The sequence below is a fragment of the Erinaceus europaeus genome, chromosome 10, assembly GCF_950295315.1.
Source record: "Erinaceus europaeus chromosome 10, mEriEur2.1, whole genome shotgun sequence".
Classification (NCBI taxonomy): Eukaryota; Metazoa; Chordata; class Mammalia; order Eulipotyphla; family Erinaceidae; genus Erinaceus; species Erinaceus europaeus.
The window spans coordinates 2,735,659-2,759,103 of NC_080171.1; the positions used below are offsets into that span (position 1 = coordinate 2,735,659).

Sequence of the window (23,445 nt, forward strand, 5' to 3'; positions counted from 1 at the left end):
GGGAGTGTGGATAAAAAGTCTTTATGGGGCGCAGAAGGTGGGCGTTCTGACTTCTGTAATGGCTTCGCAATTTTGCTGGACATGGACGTTGGCAGGTTGATCCAAAGGACCCTTTCGAAAGAAGAGAAGAGAAAAGAGAAATAAAGCAAAGGTGTCCACGCATGTTCACTGCCATTCTGAAGGTCTTACGAAGGCTTTATGCCAAGATTAAAAAACAATAAAAACTGGAAAGGAATCAACAGAATTCATGTCATCATCTTCTTAAAATACAAGTGAATTCCAGTTATTAAGAGAACTCAGAAAAATGGCCTGCAGCCCAAACAGCCCAAATCCGTAGAGGTGCATCTCTAGATAGCTAGTGATGGAAAGGAGGATGGAATAAGGAGCTCTCACTTGCAGTTGGGACACAGCGGAAGCGTACCCAGGGATAAATTCTGATGGGAGTTACTGTACATAGATTCCAATTAATCATGAAAATGTTGTGCTTCTCATAAATACCTTCTCCAGAATTAATTCACAATATCTAATGCTCCAAAACAGAATTCCAGTGGGGCTGGTTGCAGCTTGAATTCTAAGATCCTCTGGAAGAAGAAGTGTCTGTTAGGCAGGTAGAGAAACAAAGTGATATGACGTAAGAAAAGAAACAGTTGTCCCGTTAGATATCCACAAAGTCAGTACTAAGGTGTGGGTGGGGCGGCAGGGCCCTCTGTGTGCTGAGACCTCAGATTTAACCCGTGGCACCACTTTCATGGACTGAAGACAAAACCAAGCGGCACTCCAGGGATGGGGGGAGCAGTACTTAGGGCATCTCCCCCTTCTGTCCCTCACCTCTCTCCCTTATAAAAACAAACTTTTAAAAAGTGGTGCAGGTTGGTGATTGAATAGTGGAACACAGGTGTGAAACCCTTGGGTTTGATCCCCAGCATCACACTACACACACATACCACACACACCACACACCATACACACACACACACCACACACCATACACACACACACTACATACCACACACACACCACACACCATACACACACACACACCACACACCATATACACACACACACCATATACACACACACACCACATACCACACACACACCACACCACACACAGAAACACACACACCACACACAGAAACACACACACCATACACAGAAACACACCACACACACCCACCACATACCACACACACCACACACACACACACCACATACCACACACACCACACAGAAACACCACACCCACCACATACCACACCCACCACATACACACAGACCACACCCACCACATATCACACCCACCACATACACACACACCACACACACATACCACACAAACACACACCACATACCACACACACACCACACACACACACCACATACCACACACACACCACATACACACACACCACACACACACACCATACACAGAAACACACACCACACACACCCACCACATACCACACCCACCACATACACACACACCACACACACACCACACACACACACCACACAGAAACACCACACCCACCACATACCACACCCACCACATACACACACACCACACACACACACCACACAGAAACACAGACCACACCCACCACATATCACACCCACCACATACACACACACCACATACCACACACATACCACACACACACACCACATACCACACACACACCACATACCACACACCCACCACATACACACATACCACACACACACCACATACACACACACCACATACCACACACACACACACCACATACCACACACCCACCACATACACACATACCACACACACACCACATACACACACACACACCACATACCACACACACCACACACACACACACCACATACATACCACACACACACACACCACATAGAAACACACACATACCATACCCACACACCCACCACACCCACAACATACACACACACCACACACACATACCACACACACCACACACACACCACAGAAACACACATACCACACCCACCACACACACACACACACACCACACACATACCACACACCACATACCACACACACACCACACACACACACTACATACCACACACCATATACACACACACACACAATTAAAACAATATGGTGCTAGTTATAGTGCATAAAAAAATAATGAAATTAGGAAATATACAGAAGCAGATACAGATATTGTCTAAAAATGATCAACAATTAGGATAACTGAAACAAATATAGTGTTTTTTGTTTTTAGGCATTACTCAACTCTGATTCAGGACGGTGCTGGAGATTGATTGGACGTGGATGGGACTTTTTTCCCATCCTAGTGCAAATGTGATCTCCCTGACCCTGGGCCAGTTTTGTCATTCAGACAGCAATAGAGAACCACAGCTCGTCCTCCTGCCGTGCTAGGCCTCCAGCCTGGGCTGCACACCCGGCACCTTTCTCCCCAGACCGAGTGGAGGAGGGTACGGGGGTCTCCCCTGCTTACTTTATCAAAGCAGCTCTCCAGGAGCCGGGTGGTTGTGCACCTGACTGAGCGCACATGTCACCAAGCACTTGGGCTGGTTACTCAGCAGTGAACTCCTTGTAGGCAAAGACTTCTTCTCACTTACCTTTCTATCCTAGTGCCCAACGCAAGTGCCTGGGATAGGAGTCTGCACTCAGATATTTATGAAATGCATGCCGTTTAAAATCCATTTATGCAGGGCTCAGGAGGTGGCTCACCTGGCAAATCATGTATATTGTTCAGGCCTCCTGTCCCCACCTGCAGAGGGGAATCTTTAGGAGTGTCTCTCCCCCTTCTCTGAATGGTTGAGTAATGCCTCTAGGCAGCTGAGGCATACCACTTCAGGGTCTGAGTTAAAGAAGCAACTAGGAAGGAAGGGAGGGAGGGAGGGAGGGAGGAGGAGGAAGGAAGGAAGGAGGGAGGGAAGAAGGGAGGGAGGGAGGGAGGAAGAAGCAAGGAAGGAAGAAGGGAGGGAGGGAGGAAGCGCACATAGTACTAAGCGCAAGGACCCGCACAAGGATCCAGGTTCGAGCCCCGGCTCCCCCCCTGCAGGGGGGGACACTTCACAAGTGTCTCTTTCTCTCCCCCTCTCTGTCTTCCCCTCCTCTCTTGATTTCTCTCTGTCCTAGCCAATAAAAATGAAAAAAAAAAAAAATGGCCACCAGGAGCTGTGGATTTGTAGTCTGTCACCAAGCCCCAGCGATAACCCTGGAGAAAAAGAAAAAGGAAAAAAAAAGCAAGAAACTCAAGTCAAGATTCAAGAACTCAGTGATAATCTTACTAAAGAATTACGAACTACAGAGAAACTCCAAGCAGAACTTCAGGGATTAAAGGACACTTTGAATGCAGTTCAGGTTGAGATTAGAGGCCTCCAAAGGCCTCAGTCAGGTGAAGAAGAGAATATCAACTAGCACACTCTGTGAATTTAAAATTCTTGCATAGGAAAGGTTGATGAAAAATGAAGCACTTCTCTATGAAACAACAGACTCCATCAGAAAGACAGAGTTATTGGTATCCTTGAAGAAGAGAGACAGGACATAGCACAGTATCTGGGACAGAGCAAATACTCCACCACCAACTAGGGAAAAGATTGAGCCTCCGACTGGGAAATTCACGCAGAACTCTCCTGACCCACCTCCAGTAACAGAAGAGCCCCACAGTGGCCACCAAGGCTGCACCAGGAAGTGTGGGGAGTTAAGAATAGAAACCTTCCACCTTCTGCACCCCTAAAAGAATTTTGGTCCATGCTCCCAGAGGGCAAGTATATATATTTTATTATATAGATATAATTATAGCCCTGTTGCCTTTCTAAGAATCTTGTTATTCATTATTAAATCACTGTTAAATAAAACAAAACAGAAGCCAGGCGTTTCAGGTATAACTCACAACTGAGAGGGAGAGGGAGTTTCTGCCCCAGTTGTTGCCTCAGTGGGGAGGGTGGGTACTCCTGTTATGTGGAGCAGTAAAAACTGGACCGTGGCACCCAGAGAAAGCCAAATCATCCCCTGGACAAATTCTCTGTCTCCTTCTTCCCCACTTCTACCTTCCTCCCCTGCCCACCTGCAACACACACACAAAGAGAGGGGGAGGGGGGAGGGAGAGAGGGAGAGGGAAAGGGGAGGGAGAGAGACTTTCCTGAGCAAAGTTCTTAGAAGGAAGCCAGGACACATGGAAGGCCCAGCTAATGGACACAACCAGTGCTGATGCTCTGGTCTGTGTCCTGCAGCAGCTGCAAAGGCCGCGCCCATGTCTCCTCCCGGTCCAGACCCACAGGCACCAGGCCTACAGGCCCCTCACACCACGTCAGAAACGCCCCTGGCGTGTGCCCATGGTGTGTCCAGCACTCCATCCCGAGTGGGCCGTGCCGTGGTCTTCTCGGTGATTCTCCTCCCTCTGCCCCACCCCTCTCCTCTGCACCTCTCTTGGCACAGCTTTCTCAATGGGTCTGGGCTGTGGTCACGCCCCACCCTAGCTCACACCTCCTTGGCACGGAACGGCCATCTCTCAGCACATGTGTTCGGCTCACATCTAGCAACATCTTCTCTTCTTGGTCACCCCTCCGCTCCGTAAGCTCCCTCTCTCCCGAAGCCATCTCGCTCTTCCGACTTTGCTCGGCTCACTATACGGTTCACTATACCCCTGTGTCTACAGTGGCCATTCCTGCCTTTTCCTCCTGAAAGCAACCACATACAGAGACACATACATGCACTGGTGGACACACCATGGGCACACACGCAACTGTCCTCCATTCATTTAGAACATGCAGTTCAGGGGGTCAGGCAGTGGCACAGCGGGTTCAGCGCACATGGCATGAAGCGCAAGGACCAGCTTAAGGATCCAGGTTCGAGCCCCCGGCTCCCCACCTGCAGGGAAGTCGCTTCACAGGTGGTGAAGCAGGTCTGCAGGTGTCTGTCTTTCTCTCTGCCTCTGTCTTCCGCTCCTCTCTCAACTTCTCTCTGTCCTATCCAACAACAACAGCAACAGCAATAACAATAATAACAAGGGTAAAAAGGGGGGGTAGCCTCTATGAGCAGTGGATTCATACATAGTGCAGCACTGAGTCCCAGCAGTAACCCTGGAGGCAAAAAAAAAAAAAAAAAGAAAAGAAAAGAAACGACCATACAGTTTGTCAGCAGAAGAAGCCCATTTATTTTTTGCCTCCAGGGTTATCAGTGGGGCTTGACACTACAGAATCCACTGCTCCTGGCAGCCATCTTTTCATTTTTTTGGCCAGGACAGAGAGGAATTGACAGAGGAGGGGGAGATAGAGAGAGAGAGACACCTGCAGCCCTGCTTCACCACTTGTGAAGTGTCCCTCCAGCAGGTGGGGAGTGGAAGGCTTGAACCTGGGTCCACCATGTGCACTTAATTAATTAGCTGTGCCACCGCCAGGCCCCCAAGAAGCTCCGTTTTTCTCAACCAAAACCATATGAATGAATAAGTGAATGAATCAGAAAATAAGTGACTTGTTCTGAAAAGTTCAGTACTAGCTCAGCAATTAAAAACCACAATATTGTGGCCTTTGGGATAAAATGTATAAAAGCAAAGGTGTCATGTTTAGTGAAGTGAGGAGGTGAGAGACACTACCAGATGCTCTCACTCACATGTGGAATGTAGAGAACTGAAGCACACCAAGTTGGGGAAAATAATAGCCAGGCTGGGGAGACAGCATCATGGCTCTGCAAAGAGGTATTCAAGCCTGTGGCTCCAAGGCCCCAGGTTCAGTCTCCAGCACCACCATAAGCTTTACAGACGAAGCAGGAGGCTCCTGCTGTCTGAGGGTTTAAGAAGGCAGTAGATAGTTATTGCTGTGATCAAATTATTTGGCAATCGGTTGACTTTGAAAATCCCATTGCTGGGATTTGCTGTATCATACACGACCTCACCATAATTTGTCCTTTGATGTTATATATATGTATGTATGTATGTATGTATGTATACACACACACACATATGTATCTGCATTTTATAAAGTAACACCACTGGTTGCTTCTGCTCTCCTGGTGTAAGCTTTTAAGAGAGTCAACATTTCAAAGACTCAGCCTATGGTCTATGCATTAAAAAGTTTGAGACATTCAATCAATTTTCCCCTCAATTAGTTAGTGATTGATATGACTACAAGTTAATAGGAGTGTACATAAACACCATTCCCACCACCAAAAGACTGTGTCCCCTCCCATCCTCCTCCCTCTCCCCCCAGTGAAGCTGAACATCCACCCTCACCCTCCACCCAGAGATTTTTACTTTGGTGCCCTACTCCAAACTCAGTCAGATCCTGCTTTGAGTTTCTCTTTCTGTTCTTCTTTCTCAGCTTCTGTTTATGAGTGGGATCATCCCATACTCGTCTTTATCTTTCTGACTTAGCCCACTTAACATAATTCCTTCTAGCTCCACCCAAAATGGGTCAGATAAGATGGGTTCATTGTTCTTAATAGCTGTGCAGTATTCCATTGTGTGTATATACCATAGCTTTCTGTTGTTAATGTTTCGGGGGCGCCAGCAGACAGAGACGACCAGAGACACACGGCTGGGCTGAGAAGCTGCAGTTTAATCTTTATTCACGAGCGGGCAAATCACCACACCATGTGCTTCCTCCTGTTTCTTTCTCAGCTGTTCCTGGGACTCTCCACGTCCTTAGCATAGGGGGCGGGGAGAAAGAGGGGCGAGAAACTAGCAAGGACCAAACCATTTCTCTCAGAGGTCGGGGGAAGGGGACCAAAGCAACATGAAGAATACCAACAATTCCCCCTTTTCTTTTTAACTAAATGACCACAGTATCAGGGGTGTGGGGTGAACAGAAACCTATATCGTACAGGCATTTTCAAAAAAGAAACTGGCACAAACATGGAGAAACATGTAAGCAGGCAACAGGAACTAGTGTGCTGCCCAGGGAAGGCCTGAGGGGGCCATTTTTTTTCCCTCTGGGCAAAACTTTATCAGCTTAAAAAAAAAACATTTCCTGCCTCTGGGGGGCGTACTTGCCTCGAAGGGCATTTTCTAGCATGGGAGGAGGGTGAGGCCTAGAGTCCCAAGGCATGGCTGCAGTCAGTCTTTGAGAAACCCAGCAGCATAAAGGGAAGGCGCTAGTTTTGTGCAGAGTGTCCGAGGCGGACCAGTGATTCCGATAGAAGTCCAAAGCAGATGTCCACTGAAGAATTGCCAGGGGGTGAATCGTTGCACGTCTGTCTCGATGGGGAATGTCAGCCATCGGAATTCTGCTTTTCTGTAGAGAACTTGACAGCTGCAATTTACTTACTATGAAACAAAACTTGTAGCAGGTTAGAAGTTTACCACAATTGATAACTCTATTACAATTGTTAGCATAACCATAGCGCAATCTAACGTTTTTAACTGAGAAGGAATTTGAGAGTTTTACATATCAACAGCATATTTTTAACCTTTTGTTACACCCATTCAAGATGGAGACATACCCTAGGTGTGTGCAGTTTTTTTTTTAGACTAACTTAGTTAAAATACATTGATTTTTAACTAATTTTTAACTCAGACTTTAAATGTAAGTTAATTTTACCTTTATAAGAATTACGTTGAAAACCTTTTTCCTTTAACTCTGTCTGGTAAGAATATAGCCTTAAAGTTATATTTTTAACCTTAAAGTTAATGTTACCAAACTTTAAACACACACGTAAACATGGTCTTTAATATACAAGGAGAGAAACCTTTGTTGCGAAGACATGTCATTTTAAACACGAATTTAGATCTGCACTGTCTTAGTTGTTGTTGGGGGGGGTCACCATCCGGAGGTGGGGCCTCCCGCGCAGCTCCACTTCTAGGAATTGCAGGTTGCCATCTCTGGATGAATCTCTGCGTGTTCTAGCTTGTCTGCCTTCAGACCCAAGCTGGAGATCTCAGCCAGGGGGCCCAGTTTCGGCAGGGAGCCCGCAGTCTCCGGGTGGTCCAGGATCTGTCCAGACTTCATAGGAGGGCGGGCGGGCCAGCCGTGCAGAAGGAGCGGGCCGAGGTGCCCCAGGGTGGCGGCCAGGATAGGCCACCGTGGCCCTGCCCCATGGCCCTGCCATGTCTGCTGCCCTGCTCCCAGTGGCCGAGCAGCGTGGAGGGAGCCCACGCCCAATGCCCCGCGCCACACGGCGGAAAGCCGGCTCATGCGGGCTGGCGTTGGGCTCCTGCGGGCTGGCGTTGGGCGGAAACCACAGAGTGGTCCAGAGATAAATGTTCCAGAAACAGCAAAACAGTCTCGTGAAGAAAGAGCAGAGGCCTTTGGAGATCTCTTCACAAGCAGAAGAGAAGGCCATAGCGCATAGGTAGCCAAATTGTCTTCACTTATCTGAGAGATGCGCAGGTCAGGTCCACATGGGCGCATTTGTTGTTAAAGTTTCGGGGGCGCCAGCAGGCAGGGCTAGCGTCGCGGCGGCAGACAGAGACGACCAGAGACACACGGCTGGGCTGAGAAGCTGCAGTTTAATCTTTATTCACGAGCGGGCAAATCACCACACCATGTGCTTCCTCCTGTTTCTTTCTCAGCTGCTGCTGGGACTCTGCACGTCCTTAGCATAGGGGGCGGGGAGAAAGAGGGGCGAGAAACTAGCAAGGGCCAAACCATTTCTCTCTGAGGTCGGGGGAAGGGGCCAAACCAACACAAAGAATGCCACAGCTTTCTCAGCCACTCATCTGTTGTTGGGCACCTGGGTTGCTTCCAGGTTTTAGCTATTACGAATCGTGCTGCTATGAACACAGGTGCGTTGTTAAATTTCGGACGGCTCTTGCCGGGCGGGTTAGCTTCATGGCGGGTAACAGAGACGTGGAGACAACGGCTGGGCAGGGAAGCTGTATTTCTTTATTCAGGAACAACGATTCATAAACTAAGACAAACTAATCACCAAACAGAACTCTGCTGTCTCTTTGCGGCGGCACAAGCACTCCCTCTTACTCTGGAACTCAGGAACCCTCTCTTACTCTCGAACTCAGGAACTCAGGAACTCTCTCTAACTCTGGAGCTCTGAAACTTTGGCCGGGTCCCTAGGGGCGGGGCCAAGCGGGCCGCGAAATTAGCAGGCCTGATCTAATTCTCTTGGCGGGGGAGAACTAGCACCCAATGTAAAGCATACAACAATTCCCCCTTTTCTTTTAACTAAATGGCTACAGTATCAAGGGTGTGGGGTGAACAGAAACCTATATCGTACAGGCATTTTTATAAAAAGAAACTGGCACAAACATGGAGAAACATGCAAGCGACAAGAACCAGTGTGCTGCTAAGGGAAGGCCTGAGGGGACCATATCTGCCTCTGTGGGCTAAACTTTATCAGCTTAAAAAAAAAAACATTTCTTGCCTCTGGGGGGCTACTTGCCTCGACAGGTATTTGCATGGGGGCGGGGAACGGCCTAGAGTCCCAAAGGCAGCTGGCTGCAACTTACTTACTATGAAACAAAACTTGTTATTAGCATATCTACTGCACGATCCAATGTTTCTAATAGAGAAGGAATTTGAGACTTTTACATATCAACAACGTCTTTTAACCTTTTGTTACACCCATTCAAGATGGAGACACACCCTAGATGTGGGCCGGAGAGGAAACCTCAGGCATGAGAATAATTAGCATAGCCATTGTGCGATCTACCATTTCTAATAGAGAAGGTAATGGAGAGTTTTACATATCAACAAGTCTATTTAACCTTTTGTTTAGACCAACTTAGTTAAAATATATTGCTTGTTAACTAATTTTTACCTCAGACTTTAAATGTAAGTTAATTTTATCTTTATGAGAATTACATTGAAAACCTTTTTCATTTAACTTTGACTAGTAAGAATTTAGCCTTAAAGTTATTGTTTACCAAGCTTTAAACATATACATAAACATGGTCATTAATACACAAGGAGAGAAACCTTTGTTACGAAGACATGTCATTTTAAACACGAATTTAAATCTGTACTGTCTTAGTTGTTGGGGGGGGGTTCACCATCCGGAGGTGGCTTCCCGCGCAGCTTCACTTTTAGGAATTGCAGGTTGCGATCTCTGCACAAATCTCTGCGTACTCCAGCTTGTCTGCCTTCAGACTGGACCGGCAGCTGGAGATCTCGTGTGCCCAGTTTTGGCAGGGAGCCTGGGGGTCCGGGAGGTCTGGGATAGTTCCAGAATTTATAGCAAAAGGGCAGGCGGGCCAGTTTTGTAGAAGGCGTGGGCCTAGGTGCCCAGGGGTGGCGGCCATGATAGGCCGCCGTGGCCCTGCCCCATGGCCCTGACATGTCTGCTGCCCTGCTCGCAGTGGCCGAGCAGCGTGGAGGGATCACGCGTCCAGTGCCCTGCGCCACGCGGTGGAGAGCCGGCTCCTGTGGGCTGACCTCGGGCTCTTGCGTGTTGGCATCGAGCTCCTGTGTGGAGGCATTGGGCTCTTGCGTGCTGGCGTCGGCCTCCTGCGGGGCTGCGGGGCTGCAGGGCTGCAGGTGCGGTGCGCAGGGTTGTCTGGGCGCAGCCAGATGGCTGGCTGTTTAACGAGGTGGAAACAGCAGCTCCGCGACTCGCCTCCCTCCCGCTGGCTCTTCCCGCTGGCTGTTCTGAGTTCGCCCAAGCGAGTGGAAACCACAGAGTGGTCCAGAGATAAATGTTCCAGAAACAGCAAAACAGTCTCATGAAGAAAGAGCAGAGGCCTTTGGAGATCTCTTCACAAGCAGAAGAGAAAGCCATAGTGCATAGGTAGCCAAATTGTCTTTACTTATCTGAGAGATGCGCAGGTCAGCCCCACGTTGGGCGCCATTTGTTGTTAAATTTCAGACGGCTCTTGCCAGGCGGGCTAGCTTCACGGCGGGTAACAGAGACGCGGAGACAACGGCTGGGCAGGGAAGCTGTATTTCTTTATTCAGGAACAACGATTCATAAACTAAGACAAACTAATCACCAAACAGAACTCTGCTGTCTCTTTGCGGCGACACAAGCACTCTCTCTTACTCTGGAACTCAGGAACCCTCTCTTACTCTCGAACTCAGGAACTCTCTCTAACTCTGGAACTATGAAACTCTGGCTGGGTCCCTAGGGGCGGGGCCAAGCGGGCCGCGAAATTAGCAGGCCTGATCTAATTCTCTTGGCGGGGGAGAACTAGCACCCAATGTAAAGCATACAACACAGGTGTACACAGATCTTTTTGGTTGGGTGTTTGGAGTCCTTAGGATATAGTCCTAGGAGAGGAATTTCAGGGTCACAAGGCAGGTCCACTTCTAGCCTTCTGAGAGTTCTCCAGACTGCTCTCCACAGAGGTTGGGCCAATTTACATTCCCAGCAGCAGTGCAGAAGGGATCCTCTGTCCCCACAGCCTCTCCAGCATCTGTTGCTGCCTATATTGATCTTTAAACAGACACCAGAATGGAAGGCCTTGAGGTCTAGGGAAGAATTATCAGGTCATGTACTGACAGGAGCATGGAATATAGATATATCTGGGGAGGTGACTCAGTAGGAGAACTCAGTACTGGGTGCAGGTACTGGTCCAATCCTAATACCATGTGTACCTGAGCAGTGATCATCTCTCCCCCCACCCTCATAAAAGAAAGCAAGTGGGACAGGATCACAGGGAGCCATGAATGATGCATAAAGAACTTGGGAGGGCAGGTGGTAGCGTACCTGGTTAAATGTATGTATCACTATGTGCAAGGATCCGGGTTTAAGCCCCTGATCCCCACCTGTGGGGGGGGGCTTCATGAGTGGTGAAGCAGGGCTGCAGGTGTCTCTATGTCTCTCTCTGCCTCTCTATCTCCTTCCTCTCGGTTTCTTTCTGTTCTATCAAATAAAATAAATAAAGTTTTTTTTTGAAGGGGGGGGAGTTTAGAGTTTATCCTAAAATACTGAGTCCTTCTAGATCCATGGAAGGACTGTATAGTCTGAACTTGGGAATAAAATGCAGCATTTTAGGGTCTTTTTCTGCAGGGAAGGCTCATGGTTTTCATCAACCCCCAGAGGAGTCTCTGCCTTAAGAGCCACTAATAACAGAGTCACTCACTCCCCTCCAAGGAGTGACATTCTATAGGAGAAAAGTGTGCCATCCTCTGCCATGTGCAGGATAAGCTGAAGGGGTTCGACTTGGCCTCCAAATAAGGCTGTATGTCAGAGGGCACGTGAGCCGGCAGAATGGCCCACTGGGATCGAGTGTTCTTTCATTTTGGGTGTGACCCAGGTTGGAGCTCAGTCAGTCCCCACTGCCCTGAAGGAAGTGTCAGTGTTAAAGGTCACAGTCTCTGTCTCTCTCTGCTTCCATCTACAGTCTGTATTTTTTAATGAGAATGATAGATGCCGCAGCACTGACATCAGCAGGTGCCTTCTGCGTGGGGGTTGCGGGGGGGTGAAGAAGAGAAAGAGACAGAGGCTGGGCTGTGGTGCACCGGGTTAAGCACACATAGCGCAAGGACCCACGCAAGGACCCAGGTTCAAGCCCCCGGCTCCCCACCTGCAGGAGGACACTTCATGAGTGGTGAAGCAGGTCTGCAGGTGTCTCTGTCTCCCTCTCTCTCTGTCTCCTCCTCCTCTCTCAATTTATCTCTGTCCTATCCAATGAAATAGAAACAATGGCCCCCAAGAGCAGTGGATTGGCAGTGGCAGCACAGAGCCCCAGCAATAACCCTGGAGGCAATAATCATCATCGTTATCATCGTCACGAGAGGAAGAGACAGTGGTCCCAGGATTTCTCCTTGTATCATCATCTTGCCGTAGCTGTCTGACAAACAAGCTTATTATTTTTTATTCCCTTTTCCCCTTTAGAAAAGGTATTTATTTTTTATTTTTATTTATAAAAAGGAAACACAGACAAAACCATAGGATAAGAGGGGTACAACTCCACACAATTCCCACCACCAGCTCTCTGTATCCCATCCCATCCCCTGTTAGTTTTCCTATTCTTTATCCCTCTGGGAGTATGGACCCAGGGGCATTGTGGGGTGCAGAAGGTGGAAGGTCTGGCTTCTGTAATTGCTTCCCTATGAAACATGGGCGTTGACAGGTGAATCCATACTCCCAGCCTGTCTCTCTCTTTCCTTAGTGGGATGGGGCTCTGGGAAAGCGGGGTTCCAGGACATATTGGTGGGGTTGTCTGCCCAGGGAAGTCCGGTTGGCATCATGGTAGCATCTGGAACCTGGTGGCTGAAAGAATACTTAACATATAAAAGCAAACAAATTGTTGCCTAATTATGAACCTAAAGGCTGGAATAGTTCAGATGAAGATTTGGGGGTCTCTTTGTAGATAGCTAGTAGGCCTATTTTAGTTATATTTCAAAGGGCCTATGACTATGCTAGTGTTTTTTTTTTTCTTCCTGATCCTGAACTTTGATATGCAGGCAGACCCAAGTTACTGTCTGGGGAGATGATGTCATGGCTGGAAAAAGGACCAGAAAGCTGGATCAGAGTTGCTCCCAAATGTGGGAAAGGTGTATAAACATTGTTGACTGTACACCCCATCGATTTGTTATGATCTGAGAAGGTATTTCTACAGCAATGCCAAATTCAGTTCTGAAGTCAGGAGTGTCAAGGTCTATTCCTGGTGCAGGCCGCATCCCTCTTCCCACTTTCTCCCACAGTGTCCAGCCGCCATGTCTTGCTCCACAGTCACCCCTGGGGGCTGCGTGTTGACTGCTTGAGAACGCCTTGTAAAGCATTCCCTCTGCCTTTCTAAATCCTGCCTTTGACGCCCTCCACAGCTACCCGCTCCCTTCCCCAGGGCTCAGCAGCTCGGACCGGCTGCCTTTGGGCATCGAGGAGAACGGGGGCACGCCATTCTCTACCAAAGCTTCCGGAAGGCATCACCACCACCACCACCACCAGCACCACCCAAACTATGGCCTCTCGCTGACCCTGGAGAGTAAAGAGGGGCCTTGCAGATCTCCGAATTCCAGCAGTAAATCCCTTACAAGTGAGTGGGGCAGGAAAGGAGGGCAGAGGCAGAGGGAGAAATGCTGCCAAGCCTGCGTGCTTTCCTGAGGTCTTCAGTGACACCAGTAGGGGTTCCACGTCTGGGCAGGAACAAATGGGGCCTTGTGTGTTTAGACAGAGCAGTGAGGAGGGGACAGCTTGGCAGTAAACCCGGATTTCATTGCAAGATAGCAGCTCTCTCTCCCCCTCAGTGGGTCTCTGCTTCTGTGGTTCTCAAGATGCAGATTCTTATCAGGGGAGCAGGGGAAAGGGGTGTGAGGAACTGACACTCTCCTCTCCTCACTACAGGGAACCTCCTTTCATTCCATGTCTGACGTCCCTTCTCCAGGCCAGAGTGACACCTGGGAGCTCCTGTGTGCAGGATCATAGGACCTAGTGAGATGATGGCAGTGAAGAGCCAGCAGTTAGATGTTATTGGATGTTTTCTAGTAATATGGCAAAGGGGATCTTAGGGGCCAGGTGGTGGCACACCTGGTTGAGCGCAAACATCACAGTGCACAAGGACCCAGCCAGGTTCCAGCCCCCAGTCCCCACCTGTGAAGGGAAAGTTTCATGAGTGGTGAAGTAGGGCTTACAGGTGTCTCTCTGTCTCTATATATATTTCTCCCTCCCCTCTCAATTTCTCTGTCTCTATCCAACAATAAATAAATAATATTTTATTGTTGTTGTAGTTACTCTTGTTGTTGTTATTGATGTTGTTGTTGGACAGAACAGAGAGAAATGGAGAGAGGAGGGGAAGACAGAGAGAGGGAGAGAAAGACAGACACCTGCAGACCTGCTTCACTGCCTGTAAAGTGACTCCCCTGCAGGTGGGGAGCCGGGGGCTCGAACCAGGATCCTTACTCCGGTCCTTGCACTTCACACCATGTGTGCTTAACCCACTGTGCTATCGCCCGACTCCCATAAGTAATATTTTTTAAAGTGGTTCTTTATGAAAACTAATTCTTAAAAGATAGGCTGGGGGGGTGGGGTCTGACGGTAGCGCAGCAGATTTATCACACGTGGCGCAAAATGCAAGGACCATCGTAAGGATCCTGGTTAGAGCCTCCAGCTCCCCACCTGCAGGGGAGTCACTTCACAGGTGATGAAGCAGGTCTGCAGGTGTCTGTCTTTCTCTCCCCATCTCTATCTTCCCCTCCTCTCTCCATTTCTTTCTGTCCTATCCAACAACAATGACATCAATAAAAAAACAAGGGCAACAAAAGGGAAATAAATAAATAATAAAAAGATAATAGGCTTGGATTTTGTATATGTGTTACTCTTTTTTCTAGAATTTTCAGTTTTATTCTATTTTATAATTTATCTGTGATCTACTGGGAGAGGTAGGGGAAGGAGGAGAGAAAGGTTCTTAATCACTTGTGGTGTAAGAAAACCTTGAGACGGGCTAAGAGTCTAGTGGTCACAATGGGACTGAGTCCCTCTTGGTTTTCTCTCTGTGAAATGTGACTGAAGATGCGGGAGTGATGGCCAGGTCACTTGCAGCACTGGCCTTTCCCGGCTCTGCTAGCTGGTGGGAAGGAAGAGACATTGAATCTTCACCTGTATGCCGTGGGGAAAGATTCTGGGTTGACTGAACCAGAAATGGGGTCTGTCACGCCCTTAGTCTGGAGGAATCAGAACTCTATTCCTTTATCACTGCCTTTCACATGCCGGGCCATGACTTGCTTTTTTGTTTTTGCCTCCTGGGTTACCATTGGAGCTTGGTGCAGGCACTGTGAATCCACTGCTCCTGGATGCCTTTTTTTTTTTTCATTTTGTTGAATAGGACAGAGAGATTGAGAGAGATGGGGAGATAGAGAGGGAGAGAGATAGACACCTGCAGACCTCCTTCACCACCTGTGAAGCATCCCCACTTCAGGTGGGGAGGAGGGACTCAAACCCAGATCATTGCACAGGCCCTTGCACGTAGTACTGTGTGCACTTAACCGGGTGCGAGAGTCTCTAAACTCTGGATAGCTGTGACTGATTGCTAGAGACCACATCTCCCACCAGACTCTCTGTACCGGGGCTGAGCACTAGAGGTTTGACTGTTCACCGTCTTTATTCCCCTTGTCCTTACTCCTCCCCCTGCTCACTTACAGAGCTGAGTCTGGGAGCACCTGCCCTGCTGAGTGAAGCTGCTGCCCATCTCAAGAAACTGGAACTAGACACTGTGAAGGCTGCTGGACCCTGGCCTGCTCTACACATCAACATCAATAAGGTGCCAAGTACCAAACCCGGCCCATGAGTATAGGCCTGGGGGTCACACCAGACCTCCGACTCACTCCCCCAGGCTGCCTTCAGCACCTTTAACTGGGGGAAATTCTGCTCTACCTTTTCTGACATTTCTGTATGGTGACTATGTCTCTTATAGTAAAAGTCCACTGTCATTCCTTGCGGGATGATGGCAGCTGTAGGCATGGCCCTCGGTACTGATCTGACAGTGAAAGTTCCCAGAGAAAAGCATCCGTACTTCCTTCTGTCCATGCTCACCTGTCTGTGAGTCTACAAAGGTTGATATAGTGAAATACCGGACACCAGCTGGTTTACACAAGATATTTTTTATTTCTTTTAATTAGTGATTCAATATTGATTTACAAAATTGTAAGATAACGGGGGGGGGGGATAATTCCACACCATTCCCACCAGAGTTCTGTGTCCCATCCTTTCCATTGGGAACTGCAGTGGTTCTCCCCGGGTCACAGATAGGGGCTGACTCTATATTATCTATCCATATCTGTGTGTTCATATATTTCCCCTATATTTTTTCAATGGTCCTGCCTTCCCTTCCTTTCTAGTTCACTCCAACACCTATTACGACTTCCAAGTGTCTTTCCTTTTTTTTTTTTTCCTCTTTTCTCTCAGATAAAAGAAATAGTGCCTCGCCTCGCTTCCTCTGGCGTTTTCCAGATTCACCTCCCTTTCAGTGATGGTATAAAAACAAGATTACCGGGTGGGTGGGCAGAGATAGCATAAAGGGTATGCAAACAGACTCTAAGCCTAATGTCTTCCTGGTGTTCATGTGGGTGGCCTCGCAACCGAGGTAACCGCTGGCTTTCCCGTCACTGATTCTAGTGATCACGTGATGCAAAGAACAGCCAGGAGAAATTCCAGGTGTGAACTTCCAATTTTATTCTGAGAAGGACAAGCTTATATAGCAAGTGAAACAAAGAACATTTTTCACATATGTCAGTAATTATAGGTTTTCAAAAGGTCAGTACCCCCATAGTGGGGAGGGCTAGGAATGACGGGAATTGATGAGATACCAAAAAGTCAAGGCAGTTAGTTTCCATGAAGCAAGAGATGTTAATTATCTAAAGGTATTAAGAAAAATATGGTGGTTAAACCAGCAGAGTGAGATAAAGCAGAGAAGGGCAGAGTTTGATGTAAATCATGGTGATCAAAGAACCAGGAAATAAGGTATGGGGGTCTCGCTGTTAAGTTACTGGCAAGGCAGTGTGATGGAGTATACTTTGTATGTGATCAAAAGATGGTGAACTTATAATGAGCATAGTGAACTTTAAATGAACTTTCAAGCAGCCAACCATTTGGTCTGCAGCAGAGGAATGAGTTAAGTGTGAGAGGTTGCAGGGCTCTGTGAAGCCTGGGACACTGACAAAGGGGAAACTGAGTCAGAAAAGCATTTCCCTCCAAGCTCTATCCTCAAAAGGGAGAGATTGACAGGTGGGGTGTCTTTTCAGACCTCCATCTCAAGGATGGGGGAGTTCCCCTATGCTCTACCATGCTTCCACATAATCCCACAATGCCTGAGGTTCCAAGGTCCCAAGTTCAATCCCCAACACCACCACTATAAACCAGAGCTGAGCAGTGTTCTGGTAAAAAAGAGAAAAGAAAAGAAAAGAAAAGAAAAGAAAAGAAAAGAAAAGAAAAGAAAAGAAAAGATTCCTGGTGACAAACGTTTTGAGTCCTGATGGAATGGGGTTGCAGAGCCCCCTGGGTTAAACAAGATATTTATTTCTGGGGGGCAGATGTGGTGCGCCTGGTCAAGCATACATTGTACTAAGAAATGACCCACACAAGGACTCAGGTTCGAGCCCCCGGCTCCCCACCCGCAGGGGGAGGCTTCATAAGCAGTGAAGCAGGTCTGCAGGTGTCTGTCTTTCTCTCCCCCTCTCTGTCTTTCCCTCCTCTCTTGATTTCTGTCTATCCTGTCCAATAAAATGGGGGGAAAGCCACCAGGAGCAGTGGATTTGTAGTGCTGGCACTGAACCCCAACGATAACCTTAGAAGCAATCAAACAAACAAAAGCAGCCCTATTTCTCACTGTGCTGGAGGCTAGGAAGTACAGGCTCAAGGTGCTCCCAGGTCCATCTCCCAGCCCCGTGAAGGAGGTGGCCTGCTTGGTGTGTCCTCTCTTGCCAAGAGAGGCTTTCTTGCTTTCTGCCTCATCTACCTCCAGGCCCCACCTGCAGGGGGAAAGCTTCACGAGTGGTGAAGCAGTGCTGCAGGCATCTCTCTCTCTCTCTCTCTCTCTCTCTCTCTCCCCCCTCCCTCCCTCCTTCCCTCCCTCCCCTTATTCGAAATTTCTCTCTGTTCCGTCAAATAAAATAAAGAAGTAAAGTTAAAAAAAGAACTTTAAAGGAAGTGATACAAAGAACTTGGAAGACCTGGGCTGTGGAGCTGAGGCCACCCTGCTTATCTGTGTTGGTGACATGGGAGGTGACATGGTCTTTTTACCCTTCTCCCTAGGTACCCTTAGGAGTACACCTTCTCAGGATATTTCTTATTCTTTTCTAAAGTTATAACTTTTTAATTGTATTAGTAATTTAATAGTTATCAACAAGGTTATGAGATGAGAGGAGCACAATTCCACACAGTTCTCACCATCAGAGCTCCCTGTCCCCTCCCCTCCACTGGAAGCTTCCCTATTCTTTATTGCTCTGGAGGATGGACACAAATTCTTTATGGGGAGTAGAAGGTGGATGTTCTGGCTTCTGTAATTGCTTCACCATTGGGCATGGTATTTCTTTTCCAAAAGGCCCCAACTCCTTCACATTCCCTTCTCCACCGATCAGTCTTCTGCAGGGTTGCCGAAAGGCTCTTTGATCACTGATGGACCCTGACATCAAGGCTCCACTCACCCACTTTTGCTTCTTTAGTGCCCATACTGATGGCTTCCTCCTCCTCCTCCATTCAGCAAGTCTTTCTTGAGCAGGTCTGCCTGCGGGAGGTGTCTAGGAGTCAGACCAGACATGACATAACCCTGGACTTGTCTTCTTTCTCCAGGCTTCTTGGTCTCCAGCTTTTCGCCTGCAGTATACAGATGTTTGGCAAGGGCTTCCCTGGAGTTTGACAAAACCTTAAAATGCTTTTCGAGGAAATCGAGCACGTGAAAGGCTTCTCACAGGCTGCATGCAGATTTTGGTTTTTTGTTTTGGTTTTGGTTTTGCCTCCTGGGTCATTGCTGGGGCTCGGTGCCTGCACCATGAATCCACTGCAACTGGCGGCCATCTCTTTTCCATGGGTGTTGTTGCTGTTGTTGTTGTTGATGATGATGATGTCGTCGTTGTTGGATAGGACAGAGAGAAATGGTGAGAGGAGGGGAAGACAGAAAGGGGGAGAGAAAGACAGACACCTGCAGACCTGCTTCACTGCTTGTGAAGCGACCCCCCTGCAGGTGGGGATCTGGGGGCTAGAACCGGGATTCTTAGCCATTGCACTTCACACTATGTGCATTTAACCCAGTGTATCACCGCCCGGACCCCCTGCATGCAGTTTGTACTGACTTTGAATATTGTTGGGACACCAGTTATAGTGCTCTGCTTTGCCTTAGGACATACTCGAGATAGCTGTGGGTAGTTGAGTGTTTGTCTTCTCCAGAAAGCAAGTAGGCTGGATTGATGTTTTCCAACCTTGACTGTTCCCTAACACATAAGCAACATATATCACTTTGCACTATGATTTCTTTTCTTTTCTTTTCCATCAGCAAATCCTCAAACAGTTATAGACTCTCAGGAGCATTCTGACTGATCAGTAAGAGCCATTGATTTGTTCTTCTTCTTATCACTTAGCCTGTGCTACACTCTGGGAGCAAAGCTATGTGTGCTTGTACTGTTCTGCTATTTCCTTGTTTATACTATGATTTTTTTTTCCACCAAAGCACTACTCAGCTCTGGCTGAGCATTATGATTCTTTATCACTAAGTGCAATATTTTTGCAACAGAGCTCACTACTTGTCATGATACTTCAAATGTGAATCCACTGTTTTGATGACTGTCCAAGCAGCTTTCTCTAGCCCCCAAAACCAAGGTCCATCTGAGTGATGGGGCAGGCAGTGTGGCGGCTGAGTTCTCTGCTTATAAACTGCTGGGCTAGCGTGGGGGTGCCTCTTCCCAGGCACGTGTTCTCTGGGTTGGAGAGACCTCGACTAGAGCCAGTCTGGACTGCTACTCACTCAGTGTCGTGAGGGAGATGACTCAGGAACAGACTCGTGGTGGTGAGGCAATGCAGTATCTTTATTGATCAGAGAGCCAAGGCTTTTAAAGGGCAGACCTGGAAGTGGCAAGTCGGAAATGGAAATGGCTAGGAAAGGGACGGAGAAAGGCAAAGGGGGCTGGGAAGGTAGAAACTTCCTTAGTAACTGTTGTGAGGGTTTTAAGTGGTAGGATTAATAATACCCTGCAGGCAGGGAGGGTCTTGACGGTAGAAAGAAGATAGATCAAAGGAATGGAACGGGTGGGGATCTAACAATGATTATGTAGATAGGCCATAGTATCAGGAATGCAGGGTGGAGCAGGGGGAGCTGGATTAATGTTTTAAGGAATGCCAGGCTCCTGGAGGCAGAAAAATGCAGGATGCTTTGTGAGGCTCCTCACAATTTCCAGACAGTAAACGAGGTGCCAGGCTGCAGCCTCAGCACTCAGTAGAGCAGGTTGTTTCCTGGTCTCTCACCACCCCATGTAATTAGTCGAAATAGATTTTACAATAGAAGACTCATCTATTTTTTTTTTTGGTTTTTAAAAAATTTTTTTATTATCTTTATTTGTTTATTGGATAGAGACAGCCAGAAATCAAGAGGGAAGGGGGGGATAGAGAGGAAGAGAGACAGAGAGACACCTGCAACACTGCTTCACAACTCATGAAGCTTTCCCCCTGCAGGTGAGGACTGGGGACTCGAATCTGGGTCCCTGAGCATTGAAGCGTGTGCACTCAACCAGATGCGCCACCACCTGGCCCCTCATCTTGTTTTTTGTTGTTGTTGTTGTTTTTGTTTTAAGGCCTGGATAGACTCCCATTCCTGATTTAATAAAAGAAAGACATTTTCACTACCTAATTCCAAAGTTTTCCCAAAATGACTGTAGGCATTCAAATCCCATCTGATTTTAGATGTGTGAATAATTTTAAAAATGCATCTGATTATTACTTTATCCCCAAGCGACACTGTCAAACAGATGGACTGTTTTCAAGCATAATAATATTAAAGACCAGTTCTCATTCATTTGCATGTTTTGGATTCTATATTTCCCTGTGGAATGATAAGGCATCTTTCCACAATTCAAATGGAATGTAAAACACAAAACACGGTAGAGAAGAGACCACACACAGCATTCTTGGAGCCACCTTTCTGACTGGAGTTGTCATCTGGCTGTAATACAGATCTTGTAGAAAGATGATTTTTTATATTCACCAAATAATGCTCAAATTTCCTCAAAATCTATAACGAATTCCATCTGAATCAATTCACAAAGCTGAACGTCAGGCTCTTGCTTTGTCTAGGTTGAACGTGGATTTTCACATCCACAGACAGTTTAGGACTCCTGAGCGCAAGCGGGAAGCCAGTGCTGGGTCCTCAGGCTTTCCTTACTTTAGCAGCATTCCGTCGTTTTAAAGTACGTCTTCGGCCATCACTGCCAGCATAACAACAGCCCCTTCAGCACTTGTCAAAGCCTCACATGGGGCTTTAGAACCTATGTAATTCCTGTATTCCAGCATATCGTACTGAGAGAATTAAATCCAACTAAAAAAATAACACTTTAGACACCAGAGACAATTGTTCTAGTGATAAATAATTAATGAAATAGAATTTGCACCCACATAAATTATCCTAGAATCATTCTGTAAGTTTTATCTTTTAGAATAATTCAGCTATGGAGCTGGGCAGTGATGCACCTGGTAGAGTACATACTTATCAGTGTGCAAGGACCAAGGTTCAAACCTCCAGTCAGGCCAGTCCATTCTTTTTATTTTTTTATATTTATTTTTTTTTGTTACCCTTGTTTTTTATTGTTGTTGTAGTTATTATTGTTGTTGTTACTGATGTCATTGTTGTTGGATAGGACAGAAAGAAATGGATAGAGGAGGGGAAGACAGAGAGGGGGAGCGAAAGACAGACACCTGCAGACCTGCTTCACTGCCTGTGAAGTGACTACCCTGCAGGGGACTCGAACCGGGAGCCTTATGCCAGTCCCTGTGCTTTGTGCCTTATGCACTTAACCTGCTGCACTATTGCCTGACTCCTGAGTCCGTTCTTTTTATACCTGACTTGATAGAGGATTACTAGTGTCTTCATGTCCTATGCTCTTTTTTTTGCCTCCAGGGTTATTGCTGGGGTTTGGTGCCTGCACCACAAATCCATTGGTCCTGGCGGCCATTTCTTCCTTTTTATTGAACAGGACAGAGAGAAATTGAGAAGGGGGAGATAGCGAAGGATTGAGAAAGAGAGACTCCCGCAGACCTGTTTCACTGCTTATAAAATGAACCCCCTGCAGGTGGCAAGCTGGGGGCTTGAACCAGGGTCCTTGAGCAGGTCCTATTAACCCAGTACGCCAATGCCCGGCCCCATATCTGATTTTCTTAGTTGTGTATAAGAATAATTTTATGAATTCAAAGCAGGTGCCAAGAGGTGAAGGGAAGCCAGCCTGGCTGGAATGGTGAAGGACTCCAGCTTGGGGAAAGGAACCATTCGGGCAAGTTGTTCTCCTGTGAAGCTGCCTTGTAGCCTTGGGCAAGTGGTTCACCACTGTGTGTCCACTTTGCTTTGCTGCTCTACAAGATGGAGAGAACAACAGTGTCTGCCTCTAAATAGGCTTGTGAAATGAGAGAACTCCATGAGAGCGGCCTGGGAAATGCCCTTCTGGCCAGTACTGAGCACTGCTTTCATGTGAGGGCTGCCGGGCCTAGACCGCCAGAGCCAGAGGGAGGTGCTCTGCAGAGGAAGCTCCTCCCGGCCTCATCTTCCATTTTAAGTCTTGGTTGTTTTATGTTTAGTTTAGTTTTTTTTTTTTTTTTCCCTCTAGGGTCATTGCTGGGGCTCTGGTGTCTGCTCTACGAATCCGCTGCTCCTGGGGGCCATTTTTTCCCATTTTTTGTGGCCCTTGTTATTATTTTTATTGTTGTTATTGCTGTTGTCATTGTTGGATAGGACAGAGAGAAATGGAGGAGAGAGGAGGGGAAGACAGAGAGGGGGAGAGAAAGACAGACACCTGCAGACCTGCTTCAGCTCCTATGAAGCGACTCCCCTGCAGGTAGGGAGTTGGGGGCTCGAACCGGGATCCTTGGGCAGGTCCCTGAGCTTCGCACCATGTGCGCCTAACCCTCTGCACTCACTCCCGGCCCCCGAGTCTTGT

General features: G+C 47.7%; 2 protein-coding genes across 12 annotated transcripts in view; one reads left to right on the plus strand and one right to left on the minus strand.

Moving 5' to 3' along the window:
• EPB41L4B (erythrocyte membrane protein band 4.1 like 4B) overlaps positions 1-23,445 on the plus strand; it is a 200,836-nt gene that overhangs the window by 126,747 nt on the left and 50,644 nt on the right. For 10 of the 11 annotated variants that reach the window (XM_060199039.1, XM_060199043.1, XM_060199041.1 and 7 more), the window contains exons 16-17: positions 13,648-13,859; positions 15,961-16,079. In XM_060199039.1, the coding sequence (XP_060055022.1) occupies positions 13,648-13,859; positions 15,961-16,079 (331 nt within the window). The remainder of the gene's footprint in view (positions 1-13,647; positions 13,860-15,960; positions 16,080-23,445) is intronic. The other variant, XM_060199042.1, reaches the window with a different exon arrangement.
• The window catches only part of ABITRAM (actin binding transcription modulator), a 378,866-nt gene that overhangs the window by 82,134 nt on the left and 273,287 nt on the right, over positions 1-23,445 (minus strand). The window lies entirely within an intron of this gene.